The sequence below is a fragment of the Crocodylus porosus genome, unplaced genomic scaffold (assembly GCF_001723895.1).
Source record: "Crocodylus porosus isolate Cpor-Errol unplaced genomic scaffold, CroPor_comp1, whole genome shotgun sequence".
NCBI classification, from domain to species: domain Eukaryota; kingdom Metazoa; phylum Chordata; order Crocodylia; family Crocodylidae; genus Crocodylus; species Crocodylus porosus.
Window position 1 is genome coordinate 29,568,656 of NW_017728943.1, and position 18,705 is coordinate 29,587,360.

Genomic DNA, 18,705 nt, shown 5'->3' on the forward strand with positions numbered 1-18,705 from the left:
CTAGTGGCCTGTTACCAACTAGTCAGAGGGGATCAGCAGGCATTGGGGGAGTCCCTGTTCCCCCGAGCACTACCAGGAGTGACTAGAAATAACGGTCACAAGCTGGCAGAGGGTAGATTCAGACTAGATATCAGGAGGCGATACTTCACGGTCAGGGTTGCTAGGATCTGGAATCAACTTTCAAGCGAAGTGGTGCTGGCCCCTACCCTGGGGGTCTTTAAGAGGAGGCTAGATGAACACCTTGCTGGGGTTGTTTGGCCCCTGTACTCTTTCCTGCCATGGCAGGGGGTTGGACTTGATGATCTGCTCAGGTCTCTTCTGACCCTACCAACTATGAAACTATAAGGAAATGAACTTGAAAAAATTGTATCTATGTGGAAATGGGACAATAACAGAAACTGCTTTCCAGTCTTAACTGTAGGAACTAACAGACTGTGTGAATGATAAAGTGTAAAAGATAAATGCAGCATCATTTGTTTAAATATACAGTGGCTACTCTGAAACTGGTCTTTTTCATAATGTGAAGTCTAAGTGCAGTGCAATTAATTTCATATGGAAATCTCTTTCACAGCTCTCTCTCAGACAGAATTTATGATAAAGATTATAAATGAGGATAAAAAGTATTACAGACAAATTCCCTCAGTAATCTCCAAGTAGATTTCTCGCTGGTTCTGCTATATGCATCATTTAAGAACATGCCGGTATATGAATTTCTAAAGACTTCTTGCTTCCACCTAGTGTTTGGTACTGATAACCAAAAAGATGAGAATGAAAGCTAGTTGGTGTAGCCTTTACTTGTCATATTGCTGACAGCTACTTACCTGAGTAAGCACACATCATCATGTTGAAAGATTGCCCAATCGTACCCTTCAGTGAGATTATTTAAAATCATGACACAGAAATAAAGGACATATATTGGTATATACACACTGATATCTTTGCACTTGTTGTATTAGGTAAAGAATGTTTATACACAAAGGAATTGTAATCTGTTTGATCATATCATTTATGGGTGCTGACAGACATGGCATTTGTTGTGGAATCGGCCCCATGAAAGTGCTCTACAGCCATGCCGTGACAGAAGTGCCTTGACGCAGAGAGTTTTAAAAGTGGTTGATCATGCAACAAATTAACCCTTATCTAATGAGGGATCAGGTGAAGGGACTCTAAACTGCCTTAAGAAATGTCTGTCAATCACTCCTGTGATCGGTCCAGCCCCCAGTGCTATCTGCAGGAAGGGAGATGAAGAAGGGAGGGGGAGGAAGCTGCGTGCTGGGGTTTGCCCAACCTGAGCTGGATGGGATTGGAACCTACCCTGCCTCACAGCCCTCCTCCCAACTCCCTCATCCTCCAGCTCAGGCTGGGCAAACCCTGGCCCACAGCTCTGTCCCCTCTCTTCTCCGCCCTCCCTTCATGCAGACAGCACCCAAGCTGTGGAGCAGGGGGTGTCGGCATGGCAGGGAGGTTAAGAGAGAGAGGCTGCAGGCAGGCTCCTCCACTAGACTGGCTCCAAAGTAGAGCTCAACTGCCCCCTTCCCCAACCCAACAAACAAAGAACCATTTGAGTTGGGGGGTGGGGAGCGTTACTCTAACTCATGGCGCTTTCTGTAAAGCACCATGAGTTAGATTAGGGACCTGCACATCTGTCAGCACCCTATGTTATGTAGATAATCTTTCCTTAATTAAATAGGTCCTCTCAATTCAATATCACAACTTGCATGAGCACAGATTTCCCACAAATTACGGTTTGCAGGTCATATGCTCAGGGCTCACCCCTGCGTTACTCACATCAATAATCCTATTGAATATGGCACAGCTACTTGTGCATAAAGTTAAACGTGCACAAGCACTGGCAGGATTGGCATTTTAGTCTGTAAGCTCCTCAAAGACAGTAGGGAGCTCCTAATATCCTGAGGTATGCCATGAATTGGCCTTGACACCAGTTACCTGATTATAACATTACCCAGGTTGAGAGGCAAGATGATCAGGTGACACTATTTCTAGTGCTGAAAGCCAAGTGCTGACAGGGCTGGCATTTTTTTGAAGCTTATCATAAACATTGATTTCTGTCATTTTAACACAAATGTACCACATACAGTAAATGCTCATTTGTACACTTCTACATTCCTGTCCCAAGCCTGGGACTGCTCACATGAATACATTTAAACAACTGAGTCCCAGCTGCACAGTATAAAAAATTAAGTGAGTATGAAAATTCTGGCTAATTGTGATCATCACCTTCTGTATTCTTGAGGGGATTTTATAATTTCTGCGTTTTGTCTGTATAGTATTCATAGACTTGGGGCACAGTCTTCCCACTTCAGGAAGGTTTTTATTAGTTACAGTAACATGGTTAACTTTAAAACCACATTTCTGACTGAAAATATCATACCCATCATTGTCTCAAGGAGCACTTGGAACAATCACAAACCAGAGGGTTTAATGGGAAAATATATTTTTTCCCCTTTTCCTTAATTTGTTTACTCATTGTATTTGATAGAACTGTGTACCTAGTGAGTCATATGGCTTCTTTTGTATCAATAGGCCATGACTCTATGGGCACCTATGTATATGCCCGACATCTGCTCTGACATCTATTAATTAGAACACGTTGGAGCAGACAAACTTGATTGAGTCTGCTGGAGTGCTCTAATTAGAACACCTTGACATCATGTGTATTCAGCATCCTCATATTTCAAAATGGTGGTGGGTTGCTTTAACTAAAGCTTATTGAACGAACTTTACTTAAAGTGCTCCCACTGCCATTTTGAAGCACAGGACACTGAATAGCATCTTTTTAGTATTCAGCTCCATCCTAGTCTTTGGAAACTACCTCTAATATTAGAGTGTTCATGCAGATTACAGCATATATTTTAGCATTTTCACAAATAGGTTATGAAGAAAGCATACCAATCCAATATTGTTTTGGAATGTGAATCTCTCTCATTTATTCCTACTGTAACAAGTTTAATTGTTACAGTGGAAGGTCTCCTTTAAGATTACATTTAATCTGGAAAAAGGTTCTTCTCATAGCTGTACCAGTAAAACACTCATGGACACTAGGTGGCAGATTTGTATTATTCTTTCAAAGGCAGAAGAGTAGAGAGAAATGTAACACTGTGTTTTACACAGGTGGGAAATCAAGTCCCTCTTATGAGTGAAGCAATAACTCTTTCAAATAAAAAAAATCTACCTAAATACTGTATAGCAGTGGTGCTCACTGTCCACAAGGCCAGATGAACAGTGTCTGCTCCCTCTGTGGGCTGGATCTGGCTGGTGGACCCAATCTGGCACTGGGACAAAGGCAGCCAGAGGGGGAGCAGGGGAAAGCCCAGCCCTGATTCTGCTGAGAGGAGGAAGGAGGCTTGGTCCAGCTCCAACCCAGTCCACTGGAGAGGAAGGCATGACTCTGCATTGATCTAGCTCTGCAGGGGAAAGGGGCATCAACCAGCCCCATGGGGGAAAAGGGAGGAAGAAGGAGCAAGGCCTGACCCCAAACCAGCTGTGCAGGGGGGGGGGCATGGCCTGGCTCTGGCCCACTGTGTGAGACTGGGATTTTGGTATTGGGAGGAGTGGCAGTACTAACTCCCACACCACCAAATTTCCTGACAGTTCAGGAGCCTCAAGGACCAGATTCCAAGGTTCCATGGGCTGCATTTGGCCCATGGGCCAGAGGTTGAGTACCCCTGTACTTTACAGTAATTCACACTAATGCCATGTTCTAAATAAAAAAACATTTTATGCTAAATTTAAAAGTAAAGTGGGACTCTATAGGAAATGCAAAATTTGATCATAGTCACTTAAAAGTGTACACAAGCTCTTGGTCCAGTGGATCAGGCTTGGTGCGCAGAAGATATGGAGCTAATGCACAATGGACCAGTGCAAGGCTCTGTAGTGGGGAGGAGAGCATATATTACGATGTAAACAAGCTCTGTAAATCATATGTGCACATCTGGGGATGGGGAGGCCAAAGGCAGTTGTCAGCACCTATTTGTTGCATCCACAGCTACACTAAAGAGACAGCAACCTGTCAGAGTACATACAGTATTCTTCATAGTTTCATAGTTTCTAGGGTTGGAAGGGACCTGAGTAGATCATCAAGTCCGACCCCCTGCCATGGCAGGAAGGAGTACTGGGGTCAAATGACCCCAGCAAGGTGTACATCTAGCCTCCTCTTAAAGACCCCCAGGGTGCAGAGCGCACCATCCAAACACTTTGCTACACATGCTACCTAGCACCAGCCAAATACTTTGCTGCAGAGGGAGTAAAACCAGGACTGAGTCCAATATGTCTGCAGGCAAAAAATTCAATTTAAAATCTTGATGTTTTTAGCTTGCAGTATACAGCATAGATTAAATGACTATTGTACCACGAGCTTCCCTAAGGCAAGATGCATTCTTTGTCTTGTCAACTGCTTGCTTTTTTGTGAGGAGGGGCAGGGAGGTGCAGGGAGGTGAAGAGTTTGCATGCAGAAATGTGTGAATCAAAAGAATGACCGCTAGGTGTCAGCAAACCTTTAGACTTTCACATCATTGGCAGAGTGAAATGTATTCCTGTGTGTTTTCACACTGTGCCCGTCACCAGGGTATGTGCACACGGCTCAGTGGAAAGCTGAAAAGGACGGTGAAAAGGACTGGGGGTTGATCTGTTGAAAGAGGACATGGATGAAAGGTCTTTCAAAATAAGAGAAAGAGGCAGTCAAAAAAGGAATAGAAGGAAACACTGACATGAAACCTCACTGATAAGTGAAGTAAAAGAATCCACAAGTACCAAAGTAGAAAAAGTAGAAACATGACCCAGCAGAGACGAGGAACTTATTAACAAGTTCAGGTTTTCTTAATGAATGGAATAAAACTGCTATCCACTAGCAGGAAAGGTTCACAATGATATTTAAAAAAACCCAGACTTTGGAACAAGAAAGTTAGATCATCTATTTCTAACCTTCCAAAACCAAAACATTTTATTTTGTACAGTTTAATAGGTGGGTGAGTTTTCAGTGCATCTGTGTGCTCTGCACAGCCTAAATTACATGATACATTGCAAGAAGCTTTTGCAATTCTGCACATGCCCCATCATTCTAGCTATGCTCACACAGTGAAACTGCTTATGCATGACCCTCTATCCAAGGTATAACTGCATATAGTTGTAGGACCAGATCCTTTACCACTGTCAACTGATGTGGCTCTGCTGAGCTCAGAGGGGCTCTACCAATTTAAAGCAGCTGAGGAGTTGGTGGGTAAAATGCTTTAAATCATCTGGGAAGAAAGGAGTTATATACAGCTAATGCCAGTCATATTATTCCCTCTGCATAAAATGAGCAATGCTGCTGGAAGTGACAGTATTGCAGGGTTCAGAATGACCTTTTTCAGTTAAATCTAATGGTTACTTTGTGTTAAATGTATCAAAAGTCTAGCTCAGACCATCCTGCCATGAGAAAACAGGGAAACAAAATTCTGTAGGAATTCAACAGCACTGTGTGTATCTTATTATACTTAAAAATGGTATTTAAAGGTTTGCTTTTTGGGGATCGGTTTTTTTTATATATATATATATATAACATACACAGTTTTCCGAGCCATCAGAAGCAGACAGGCTGCCTAACACAACAAGGCCAGTGGATACACACACAGCCTGGGAAAGTGGGGGCATGTACCACACTGTTCCATAACATGAGATATGGTGGTACCAGCTCGCAAGGCCCCAGAGCTGGGGGCTGGAGTTTTTCAGTTTTGGAGAACAGATAAAATAGAAGGACACCGGTAAAGCCCCAAATTAGGATGTGGGCATGCGATAGGTTTATGTAAATGGGATTTTGGCTGACAACACAGGATGTGAACAGTGTGATGAACACAGAGAGACCAATTAGCGATAGCCATGGACGAAGAGTCATTAGGTGGGAAAGAGAATACAAAAACAGAGATTTGAAAGCAACAAAGGGCGTAGGTCCTCCTCCTCCCCATCCTCTTCCCCAAGAGGTCCCTGAGAGGTGTCCCGGTCCCCATCCCCTGGCAGGGGTCCCCAAGGTCACCTTGGACAGAGGGCACACCACCAGCCCGTCTCATTCACTCCACTAGGGGTGGGCCTCAGCATTCCACCTCCAGGCTGCTGACATGCTGGCATCTAACACCTGAGAGAGCTTCGAAGTGAAGCCTGCCTCCTGGCCAGATGTTTCTGGGCTCTGATGATAGCCCTAGAATTGGTAGATATATATAGAATTGCTTAATTGTTTGTACCGTTTCTTTTCTGTTATCACTGTGTATCAATAAATTTGAGCCCCCCTCCCCCCGCCACAAACAAGAGTCCTAAATCTAGAGCCAACACTTAAAAGAAGCGATCCTGCTTTTCTCTGTTTAAAAATAGCAAATTCTCTGATTAAAACCTCCAAAATCTGTGGTAAAAATGAAACACCACTATATATAGCAGTATTAATTAAACACATTTTATTGATATATTTACAATTTTAAAGCAATTTGGAAGCCTACCAGTGGCTCAATCACTATAATACAATAAATTCTAAATACCTATACATTTTCTTATTTTATTTTGGGGGGTTTTTATCATGGAAAATTAGATCTCCTTCTGTCCCCTTTGCTCACCAGTTTGCAAGTCCAGGCCCCTCACTCCCTGCCCACAGCCTCCACAGCCCTGCTGGTGCGCCTTACTCCCCACCCACAGTCTTGCTAGTGCTCCTTACTCCCTAATCAGAGCCCCATGCACTATCCCAGCTCTGTCCAACTCCCATCTCCCTCCCTATAGGCGCCTCAATCCCCCGCTCCTCCAGTGCCAGACTTACCTGTGGGAGCTGCTCTTCGCGCTGACTGGTAGCCATGTGCATGTGTGAGCGCACACATGGACACGGCACCCTTTGCCTGACTGCCCTTCTCCCGCTCTCCCCAGCCCCTTGCAGACTGAAACTCTGCCAGCCTGCAGAGAGCTCTTTGCAAAAGTGCAAAATCTGTGTGTTTCTCCATTAAAATGAAAAATACATATTTTTCTTGGTTAAAAGGGAAAATCTACTTTTTTTTCCATTTCCCCATGGAAAACAGAAAACCTGGATCCCTGCTTATAAAGCATACTTATCTCTGCACCCCTTTTCCACAGACTGCTGATGTCAAGAAATAAAAGGTCAAGACTCACAAATAATTCCAATGGAAAGCAATTATTTTCTGGGTACATCATACCATGCATGTCTAGGGCCAGCTCTTATTTGACCTATTAGGTGTTTGAGGCTAAAGTTCTACTGTACCTTTTCAAGGCTAAGTGCTACTTAACTGTCTAAAGTTAGACATCTTGATTTTAGATCCTAGATCCACCTGCATGACTGGAATACTCAGAAGGGATGTGCTATGACCACCAGCACTCTGTTGCTTGGGAAATGGTCCTAACTGCTGGGCTGCAGAGGCCCTGCGGGGAGGGCAATGGGATGGGGTGTTCGAGTCCGCAGCGAGCAACCCACCCCATACGCAGATCTGGGGGGGGGCACATCCCCCCCTTGCTCCGTTGGGAGTGTGCACAGTGGCAGGGAGCCATCCTTTCCTCTTCCCACCCCCACCGAGATGAGCTGCTTGCAGCTCCATCCCACTGTCTGCTTGGGAAAGGGACAATTCTGTACAAATCCTCAACACTTTGGTCAGAGGAAAACCACAAGGAGGTCTGAGGCAGGTGGAAGGCACCTTTTCACTTAGTCCAATAATCTAGTAGTTAAGGCACTTGGAGAGTAGGAGATTCAGAATAATTTTGTCCTATGATTACTTAATGCAAAACTCATAAAGAGCAATCAAGTCCTCTTTTTGCATCAAACAGCTGCTATTTGTATAATTTATCCAAGTAAAATTTCAGGGACATGCACAAGTTTATGCATTTTCCTAGGAGGCATGAGTTCATAACTGAGTGTAAGTGGTTGTGGTCAAGTCCTTCCTTGTGAGCATGTGCAGAAAGACAAGTTCAGTTGCCCAGCTGTGCGTAGGATCTAAAAACCTTGTGAATGGCATTGAAACTAACTTTAGACAGCTAAGTAGTGACTTCCATGTAATAGTTCCTGGATAAACAGCACTGGGAAAGGTTCTAACCCATGGAGAAGAGAGGCCCAGACCAGAATCCAAGGTCCGCTCTTATCAAGAACAGCCTCCATCTTTCTGAGTCATACACCCTCTTGCTTGTGTTCTTCCTTCTGACCTACATATCCCTCTCTTAGCTGTCCAGGTGACCTGCTTGAAGAGGAGGGTTGGAAAGGGGCCTGGGTAATGTCTAACCTGTATCTTGCTGGCTGAGCACTTAATTGAGAAGGTGGAGATGCAGATTCAAACCCTGGGTCAGGGTAAGGAAGCTCTAGAACCTCGGTTTCCTGCTCCCTGGGCAAGTGCCAACTACTGAGATAAAACATGGGGAGTTTCTGCTCATCCCACCACCAATTAGTAATGATTTCTGCCAGGCTAAAATTTCAGGATATACCCAATCCTGTGCATGTCAGCATGCAACTGTTTGGCCAGACTGTAGCTCCCCTAAGCAAGCTCAGAGGACATATGCATACTTGCATAGCAAGAGCTGAATCCTGAACTGTGTGTAAGTGCCTAAATTTGCAGTTACACAGCAATGTATTTGTGCCATTTTAGGCAAGTAAACTCTAATAGGATTCAGCCCTAAATATTCTTCTTATACCTGATAGATAGAACAGGAGCTCCACTGTCATCCACTGAAATGATCAGGAGGCAGGTTTAAAGCAAACAGCGCATAGATAACTTGTGGAACTTATTGCCACAAGATGTTGTTGAGGGTGAGGTATAACCAAGTTCAAAAGGAATTAGACAACTTCATGGAGGACAGGCTCATTGGGAGTTATTAAATGGAGCAGCCAGGGATGTATCCTCTGACATCCCTAAACCAATGATGGTTGATGCCTTGAAGGTTATGACTGGGAATGAAACACTATAGACATGCCCAGTTTATATAATACAGAATCTACTACTTGCTACTGTTGATTAGGACTTGCTATCCTTGATTAGGACTAATGCTGAGCTTTAATTTGGCTTCCACTCCAGAAAACCCCTAACCTAACGTGATCCACTCAGACCAACTGCCAGGTGAACCCTTACTGGAGTAGGTGGACCATTGGCAGTAGAGCACTGCTTATGCTCCTATGTACTGGTATCTAGCATATGGTCTCCATTTACTCAAGTAATGTTACCCTTACACTGATGAAACTACAAAGTGATTTGGTGTTACATTGTTTTTATACACTTGAATAATTTATATTTGAGCTCTTACTTTATCATCCATTGTAGCAGTTGCAATGTATAATAACTCATGATTATTTCATACACTATACTAAAATCTGTATGCATTCAATGTTTTTTAGGGAAAGCACTGGTTTTGATCTCAACTCTTCCCATGATATGTGAAGGACAAACTGCTTCTTGCTATTGTGGTTTCTAATGTCAATCCATTTGTCATTTCAAAGTGTATATGTATACTTTCCTCTTAATTTGAGCTCTTCATTTTTTAAACTATAAAAATGGAAGTTTACACCAATTGCAACCTCAAATTTGGCCAGCACCTAGTATGTTAAAACATGGTTCCAATTACATCACTTAAAATACTTCAATTTATATGAGGCTGAACAAATATGAAGCATTTCTGGGGAGAGCAGTTCTTCTTCTTCATGCTGCTTGTGTCGCAAGCAAAAAGCCTGAACTTATGTAAAATGTCAGTTATCAAAGGGGACAGGGTACATGAGGTGATTTCTAATGTGGGTTTTTTTACGTCGTTCTTTGTAAGAAAAAGGTAAAATGTTTGAGAGACTTTTTTGGTGATTTTGCACAAATGGTTTTGCTTTTCTTGAGTGTAGATCAGCATGACCTAGCATTGTTTATTTCCTATTTTCCAAAAGCATTTTATTAACATAGTGCCAGGGACAGAATTCACTAGTAAATCTATCTTCCCTTCTGGCTACATATTGACTTATGAGGTACAGAACAAAGAAGGCAATGGTTCTCAACCTTTTTAGACTTAAGGCACCCCTCAGAAAATGCAAGCTCTTAAACTTTCACTTCTTTCTTAACGACAGAAAAATAATAAAGAAATTCTTCTGTTGCAAAGAACTCATAAAGACTACAACAAGCCAGTGGATTCCTATTTGGGATCTCTGAGTTTACCTTGAGAATTGTGTAGGCCTTTGCATACCTAATAGTGATAATATTGTGTGCCACTCTGCAAGATTCTCAACAGGATCTCACAGCACTCTATGATGCCCTAGTTGAGAATCACTGAAATAAGGTGACTGGCACCTTTGGAGCAGATGGTAAGGTAAAGACTGAAGGGGGCTTTTACCTGGAGATGGTATGGCTTTCAGAAACCTTGGGTGTCAGTAATGGGAAATAATGGGTCAGATTATGACAGGACATGTGGCTGGTGAGCATAGCAAGAAGTTGCACTTCACAATGACTATGATATAGAAAAGTTGCTGAAATTTGCAAATATTTTTTTCCATTGCAAAACTGACCTTTATCAAAAAATCCCACCACTTTCCATGAAAAATGTCAACATAATTAATATTTTTCATGACATTTTCTGCAATAATTTACCTACATTTTACTGCCTCTGAAATACACAGTAGTTAGGGAAAGACCCAGAGCAGTGGCATGGTTGCGCCTCATTTTTGGATCACGCTGCATTAGCAGCTGCTGAGGATTTTAAGTCTCCCAAAGAGGTAAGAATCCCTCTACCCTTGACATACCCCTCTATCTCCCTCCATGCTCAGTGGCACCTCCTCTACTCTTCCCTCTCTTCCCTTCCCACCCCCACCTGTGCTTGTGCTGCCCCAGACTGACCTAGGTACAGGAAGAGCTCCAGAGCTGCTCCTGCCCTGTTCCAGATGAAATGCATGGGGAACTGGGCTCAGCCAGGGACAATGGCAGCAGCAGTGGCGATGCTCTCCATCCCTTTATCTAGTCTCCCTGGGTATTCCTCACCAGTAGGAGAGCACATGGAGAAAGAAGGAACATCTGGAGCAGGCCATGAGCATCCAGGACAGCACCAGTGTCAGGTGGGTCTCCCAGCACCCAGAGGGATAGATAGAGAAGGTGAGGTAGGGAATGGGAGGGAAGGGGAGGCTCTGCTGAACACAATAGAAAGCGAGGGGGTACTGACAGGGGGTCAGGGAGAATTCTTACCTGATTCAGGGATTTAAAGTCCCCAGCCACTGCTCCCATGGTGTGGTCCACCCACCTCAGTTTGGGACAGAGAGACTGTCAGTAAGGGAATGCAGCCACCCCAGCAACAACAGTCACTGTTCCCAGCTCTCCCTCCCCTCCTTTTAAAATCCTGGATCCAGTTCTGACAGTAGTTTACTGGTCTTTGGATCATCCAGACCAACCCAAAATTTGAACAACTATTCTAAGCATAAGCATGGGAATTTCATGTGTTCTTTATCAGGTCTGAAATAAGTGAATTTTAATGTCCCTACTCAAATTATTATATTAGCATGATAAGCTACTGTTTCCACAGTAGTAAAGGGTAGAACCTGCAGATCTTTGCCAGGTGTGGATAACAATGCATTGAATATCTACTCAGAAGGGAGCTCCTCAGGATGCTTGAGATTTTATCTCCTGTTCCCATCTGTTATTGATGCCCATGTTCAAGTGGGTGGCAGGCTGCAGCACAGCGTGATGACTCAATATAACCATCACTTTAGTTCTCATGGCAGAACCTGCATTAATTTTTAGTTCCAGGGGACTAACAATTAGCAAATCATGTTGGCAGTACATTCTTAGCACAGTCAACACAGAAGTAATTTAAAAGAGAATAAATGTGGAAACCTACAAGGGCAGTGTTACATGGTAGTCTGTCACATACAACCATACTTGAGATCAACATTTAAAAGGGTTTCAGCCCAACATAACTTTGTGACTCGGAACATGTTAAATTGTGCGTGCACGTCTACCTCATTTGCACTAAAATTTATAATTGTGTTAACTAAAACATAATAACACTTGCGGTGTAAACTAAAAGCAAGATTTTCGAAAGTGCTCCAAGTAAAATAGGCACTTAGGAGCCTTATCCTTGTTGCAAAACTAGGTTCCTACATGACCAGGTATGAATACGTATATCTGGAATTATGTCAAAAGGGGTATGCTCCAAAAGCCAAAATGAGAGCTGCTGACTGGGAGTCCACAGTAGTTGTGATGTTCTAATGTTTCCATATGGACAAGATGGGAGTGATATAATGTAGCAAAACCGCTCCAACTTTAACCCTGGATGAAGCAGTGTTAAAATTGGAGATGTTTTGCTAAATTTTATCTGTCAGGATAAAATTGTTCTGCTCTCTGGTACCATGTAAATCAGTACAGTCTGTTCCATGGCCGGGTTGTTGGTGACAAAACTAACACCCCCAATCTGGGCTAGTCTGGGTGAGGAGCGTGTGTGGACACTCAGCAGAACTGAAAACAAGACATGTCGAAGGGCAGATGATCCCTCACGGGCCTAATTTACTTGGACACATTTGAAAATTTTACCCAAGTTTTAAGGTCAGTGTACTTTAGGGGCAATATAGTGAAAAGAGCTTCTATTGTAATTATATTATTTTTTTGAATGGTGCGGAAAGGAAAAGAGAAAGAGAGGGAGGAGGAGTTTAAATGGACAAACCACCTTTTAACCTCAGTGGAAACTGAATCCAGAAAGAACTACCCTGAATTGAATGGGAGCTTAATGCTCAACATCTTTTCTGAGTTGGACCCTGTGTCATTTTCAGGACCAAACAAATGTTAAGAAGTATGAAGAGACACCTTCTTAATGCCAATTGAAAATGATTTTGGCTATCCTACTGCACCCGGTTTTGCCTTTAAACAACACAAAACTCTTCAGTTCATCTTGAGGGCATGGTCTACAAACCTATAAGCATATGGGCATACAGCTTCACTAGGATTACTCACCTACACATAGCTAGTCACATGTATATTAATAGGATGGAGTCCATAATTTATACTGTGTATATTAGCTGACAGAACTAATATATTTTGAGACATTTTAAAGTTACAGATTTATCACTTCCCAAATTCCACAAGATGGATGGCATTTCAGCAAGCAAACAAACATTTTTCATTTTTTAAAACATCTTTGTTCACTCATACCACAATGCCCTGTGGACATTTGGTGCTCAGAAGGCCTGCAGAATATGGATGCCCTTATTTTCATTCATATCTAGCAAGCAAGGGCTTCCCTGGTTTTTCTATTACTCCAGTGTCTTTTTCACACAATGATATACTTTCCTCAGAGTGGAAGTCATAGTTTTCTCTTTTTCTCTTTTTTCTGTAACATTACATGGCAAGTGTGGCTGAGCAGGTAGCAAGCATTACTCAGGAGTTAGTGGCAAATGCGAATTCGGCAAAGAACATTTAATAAACAAAAATGAAGGGCTTATGGTCTCAGAATTTTTTTTCTTCATTGATGGAAACAAATCCATCAGAATTCTAAACCACACAACTATTTTTAGGCCTGCGTAATGCATGTGCATGAGGAAGTATAAGAGAAAGACTATGTGAATCCATAAAAACACATCACATGCATGTAAGTACTACATATGTGATATAGTGTAGAGTCAACTAAATACACATTTTTTTAGCTCACCTTTGAAGGTCTTTCTTGCACATTGCCTTCTAATCCATCTTCCTTGAATCTACTCTAAAATGTCAAACTTTTAAAGGACTTTCATATAGCCAATCTAATTTTTTTCTTTAAAAAAAATCTGTTTTCTTTCCACCCAAATTGGTGCTTTTCCTCCCAAATACCCCATACCAAAGGTTCCAAAACTTTTCCCCAATCATTACCTACCTCTTTTACAAATAGGTATTTTTATGTAGCCTCTTACAGCTGTAATAATTCTCCTCTAGCATTTGCAGTTTAGAGGAGCCTCCTGAGGCCAGTCCATGGGCTAATCCAGAGCATGGAACCATGTCATCTGGCCCACAGAGCTGTTAATTTGGTGACAGCAGTATTAATTGCCATGGCTTCAAAAAAAGGTGATAATTAATGTTGTCACCACTCACCCCTGCCTGCTGCACTTCTGGCTTTGCAGGCCAGATCCTGAGCAGAGAGCCATATCATCTCACACATGATCATCTCGCCCATGAGTCAGAAATGTGACAGTGAGATGAGTAGTGGATGCCACGCCTCTGGGAGCTGGGGCAGTTAATGCTGCTACTACTAATTCAGCTGCCAAATTTCTGAAGCCCTGCAAATCACACAACTCCATGGGCCAGATCCAGCTCATGGGACATATGTTTGACACTCCTACTGTGGGACAATTGCAGGCATGGGGAAAGTATATCAAGGAGCATCTTAGCTGCAATTAAATCTCTACATCTTGTTAACTGGGGACATACAGGGTAACTGCGAACTCAAGGAAATTAGGGACCCTGAACTGCTCACAGCCCCTGTTGTAACTGCCACACCCCAGTGCTGCTCTTGGTCCAAACTGGAGAACACTTTGTGCTGAGCCATTGCCAGTTTTAATGTCAGGGTTAGAAATAGGAGCTTTATACTCCTGGTAAGGGGAGACTTACTGCTCTTTACTGGGATATGTGGCATTTTCTTTTAGCTCTGGAACATGCCAAGCTGTTGCAGTTAGAGACACAAGTTTTATGCAGAAAAAACTATTTGGGGTCATTTTAGCTGCTTTAAAAATGTAGTAGCTATAATTTTCCTTCTTTGGTCATAGTACAGAGTAGTTTGACTTGTTCTACTCCTCAGTGGGTGTGTCTACACATGCAATTAACATGCAGCAATAAACTCTGGCATATACCACGTTGGAGTTTATTGCTCCCAGGCACGCCATTTGATTATGGTGTGGGACCACAGCATGTTGATCTGGCTCGGAATACCTCTGGCTAGCAGGGAGTCTGGGGAGGAGAAAGGGGTGGCGGGGTGGGTCAGTCTACAAGCCTGGGGTTGTTCCAACCTGGCTCAACATGCTTCAGAGGGGCTGACTGGGGCATGAGGGTGCTTCAGTGTGGAGCTAGCTGGCAGCCAGATCCTGCACTCATGCCCCAGCCAGGTGAGTCAGTGTCTACACATGTGCTGCTGCACATGGAAAAACACTGAAGCAAGGTAGTACTTGTATTTACATGTGTAGACACCAAGACGTTTACTGTTGAGCTAATTTGGCAGCTCCACAGTAAACATTTTGTGTAGATGCGCCTAGTAGTTTGTATATCTCGTTCCAATTTATGCAGTCATAGGGAAAGCACCTTCCTTCTTGTCTGTACAAGACTTAGCCTACTGTGGCCAGGATCCCAGCTGGAGGCCACCTCATTATTAGAAATGCTCACAACTAAAAAAAAAAAAAAAAGAGAACAAAACACATATATCCTGGTTATGCTTTCACTGACTCTCAAGGTTAGATTTAGTCCCATGCACATAGAAAGGAAGAAAATTGACTGACTAATAGTACAACAAAATCTGGCTCCATTTCTGCAATCAGTACTAGGCAGGTACCAGGGCTCAGCCATGGTTGTACCAGTGGGAGTCCACGGAGGCAGAGCTGTACATCCATCTGCTATCAATTCCAGCTCTGGGGCCTGTAAATATGCTTTTTTGTGTATGAAAAAGCATAATTCTCATTCCTTCTGGAAAAGAGGCAGTAGTATTACCCCACAGCAATAACTAAGCCCTACCCAAAGGCAAGAGGAAACCCAGAACTTGTGCATTACCTTCATAGGAGCCAGCTGGATAGGAGTGATACATGAAGGGTCCACCATAGGCTTTGGCCTGTTTGCCGTGTCTGCAAGCAAACTGTGCCACTGCTGAGGTAGACCAGTGAACTTCTGTTCTCTGTGATCAAATCCAGTGTGAACCCGGTGCTCAAAGTTAGAGGGTCCAGAAATTTCAAGCCTTTTCTTTTTCTTCCCGAACATGGTGGAAAAACCTGGAGAAGTGGTTGGGGGGGGGGATGGGGAAGAGAAGAAACATAAATATATCTTAATACCGGGGCTAGACACAGGCATGGGTAAACCAGGCCCCCGCCCAGGGCCCATACAGAAAGGGGGCCCGAAAATGGTAATTTTTATCATTATTATTATTATCATTACCTCTGGTGAAGGGGGACCTGATACTAAAAGTTCACTTGGGGCCGTCAGGAGTCCAGGTATGGTACTATTTGACACAAGCTCTTTTCTTTAATTGTTAGGTTCTGACTGCAGTATATAAGTAATGTTTATTGATTTGGAGTTTTCAATCCAGCTTTACTTGCTTCAATGGGCGCATCTACACATTCATTAATGTGTCGTAGTTACTGTGCATTGATTTAGTACTTGATTAACCAAGCACTAAACTTAATGAGCAGTAACATGCACTACTGCACAGTAATGTTGGTGCATGGCTATTTACTGACACTTACTGCGCAGTAGCCTAATACTACTGTGCGGTAGTGTATTAGCATGGTTTTTGCCCAGCGTGCTACTGCGTACTGTTATTAGGCTGCTGTACAGTTAGCATCTTGTGTAGACGGGCCCCCTGAGTAGTAACTTACTTCTCCCATAATCTCACTGGGGCCTTTTTTACCCACACTTGGTGGGTGCATTTTGCTATTCCTGTACTACTGGCTAACATGGGGGGACAAGAACTATGGGTCTTCCTTCCCCACTCTGGGAACCTGTGCACCTACAGGAGCAGTCTTGGTGCTTTTCCCAGCACAGTGACTCATATCATGCCTGGCCCTCACACATATTGTGCAAGAGAAGAGATGGCTGGACCTCTATGCCCTCCCCAGTGCACCTGCATGGAGACAAGTAAGGGTGCTAGGGTTGTCTCCCTTCAACAGTCACTCATGCAAATCTGGTTTGATCTAATCAGATGTTGCAGCTGACAATTCCAGGAGATACTGCTTAGAGAAGAGCTCCATTGGGCCATCAAGCCTACTTCCTAAATAGTGACAAGACTCAATTCAGGAATCTCAGACCTGCCCCACTGACCTCAATGGCCATATGTCTACACAAGTGGCGGACTGAGCAGTTATTACTGTGTAGTCATTTAGTACTTGCATAAGCAAGTACAGCGTTACTGTGCAGTAGGGTCCCTGCACAGTTTTTTCTGATGCTACTGCGCAGTAGCAACGAGCTACTGTGCAGTAGCATCGCATCACAGTTAGTGCCCCCCAACACTAATGCGTAGTGGTGTCTCATGTAGACGTGGCCAATTTAGTCCTGCACATCCCTGGTAACGTGACTTTACAGTCACCCTTGGCAACCTTTTCCATAGTTTGCTCCTATTGTGACTCATAGGATTGTGACTCATGATACTAAACAATATTGTTTAGTTTCTACAGCTTTATCAACAAAAGGCTGGCTAATCCTAAAAGCCCCTGGCTTTTAGCTGGTGGTACAAAAGAGCGTGAGTTTGGTGTTCCCACTGAGGTTGTGAAGAGAAAGCAGGGGAAAGAGCGGGCAGAGCTGGCTGGAAGGTAGGAGGAAAGCTGCATGGGATGAAAGGCGGGTAAGCTGCAATTGAAGGGAATTGAGTTATGTATGGCTTATGCCAGAGCAAGGGCAGTGCACAGAAGGAAGTATGCACTGTCTGAATCACAATACCCATTTGGGCTAGGCCTGGGGAAGGGCAGCTCCCACTCTGGGGCAAGGACTCTGCCCTCATTCTGGGTAGAGGGCAGGCAGTTATTTTGGGCAGAGGACCGTTTACTGAATTTTGGCAAGCCACAGAGAGCCACATGACAGGCAGCCCAGGGGCAGATAAATATTAAGTTTTTAAATTTTTTAGGGGCCCTGCAGGCCAGATAGAATAGCCTAGTGGGCCGCATCTGGCCCCTGGGCTACATTTTGCCCACCCCGGAGTAGAGTTATTGGTTCCCAGAGAGTGGCTCACGTGTTCCAAACAGCCATTTTCTAAGGATTCAACACACTGCCACAGGGCATTATGCCAACTGAAAGCAATGGTCCCTATCTCCCTCTGGAAAATCCCTCTCTCCTCTGCTGGTTTATGAACCTGAAATGAAATCTAGCTTTTATCCCTGCTGTCAGGAACTGACCTCACTACTGGATCAAGTATCAGCAAGACGTGAAGCAGAAAAGACAAACACTGAGGCATTCATGTGACACAGTGGACAGGTTGGACCAGCAGTGCCATAAAATTGGTGAGTAAAATGGGTTTGGTTCATTGCAAACTTTTCTACCCCTTAATAAGGAAGGGGGAAGTCTGGGTCTGGAGGAGGCAGAGAGGGGAAGGCAGAATTTATGTTAGATGGAAAGAAGGGTGGAAAATTTAAATGTTTATTCACTACAGCCCTTCCGTGAAGAGGACTGTGGTAAATATGAAGTTACTCCTCATAATCCTCTGTGGGTTAAGCCCATTACTCATAAATACAACCTTGTCTCCTTTATAAATTTCCTGATCATAGGTGTAGGCAATTATGTTTCACTTCAGTTTTTTTCTTGCCATGGAGAACAGGCCTGCTCTCTTAACCCTTCTTCATAGGTCTTATTTTTTCCAAACTTTTCATTGGTTTTATTCCTCTCCTCTGAACTTTCTCTTAAGCTATCCTGTCTCACTTGAAATGAAGTGTTCGTTAGACACTTAGTCTCTCTCTCTCACACACACTTTCTCTTTAAGATCTTATTAACTCAGAAATATCTTTTAGCTTCCTCATCTGAAATTTCTCCTCATTACCCTGCTACACACATCCTTTCCCATTCTTAACATTGACAT

At 43.4% G+C, this 18,705-nt stretch overlaps 1 protein-coding gene across 2 annotated transcripts in view; it reads right to left on the bottom strand.

The window, feature by feature from the left end:
• Positions 1–18,705, bottom strand: part of PAK5 (p21 (RAC1) activated kinase 5) — a 256,401-nt gene that overhangs the window by 80,265 nt on the left and 157,431 nt on the right. For both annotated transcript variants that reach the window (XM_019549101.1, XM_019549100.1), the window contains exon 2: positions 15,702–15,916. In XM_019549101.1, coding sequence (XP_019404646.1) covers positions 15,702–15,905 — 204 coding nt within the window. In that variant the 5' untranslated portion in view covers positions 15,906–15,916. The remainder of the gene's footprint in view (positions 1–15,701; positions 15,917–18,705) is intronic.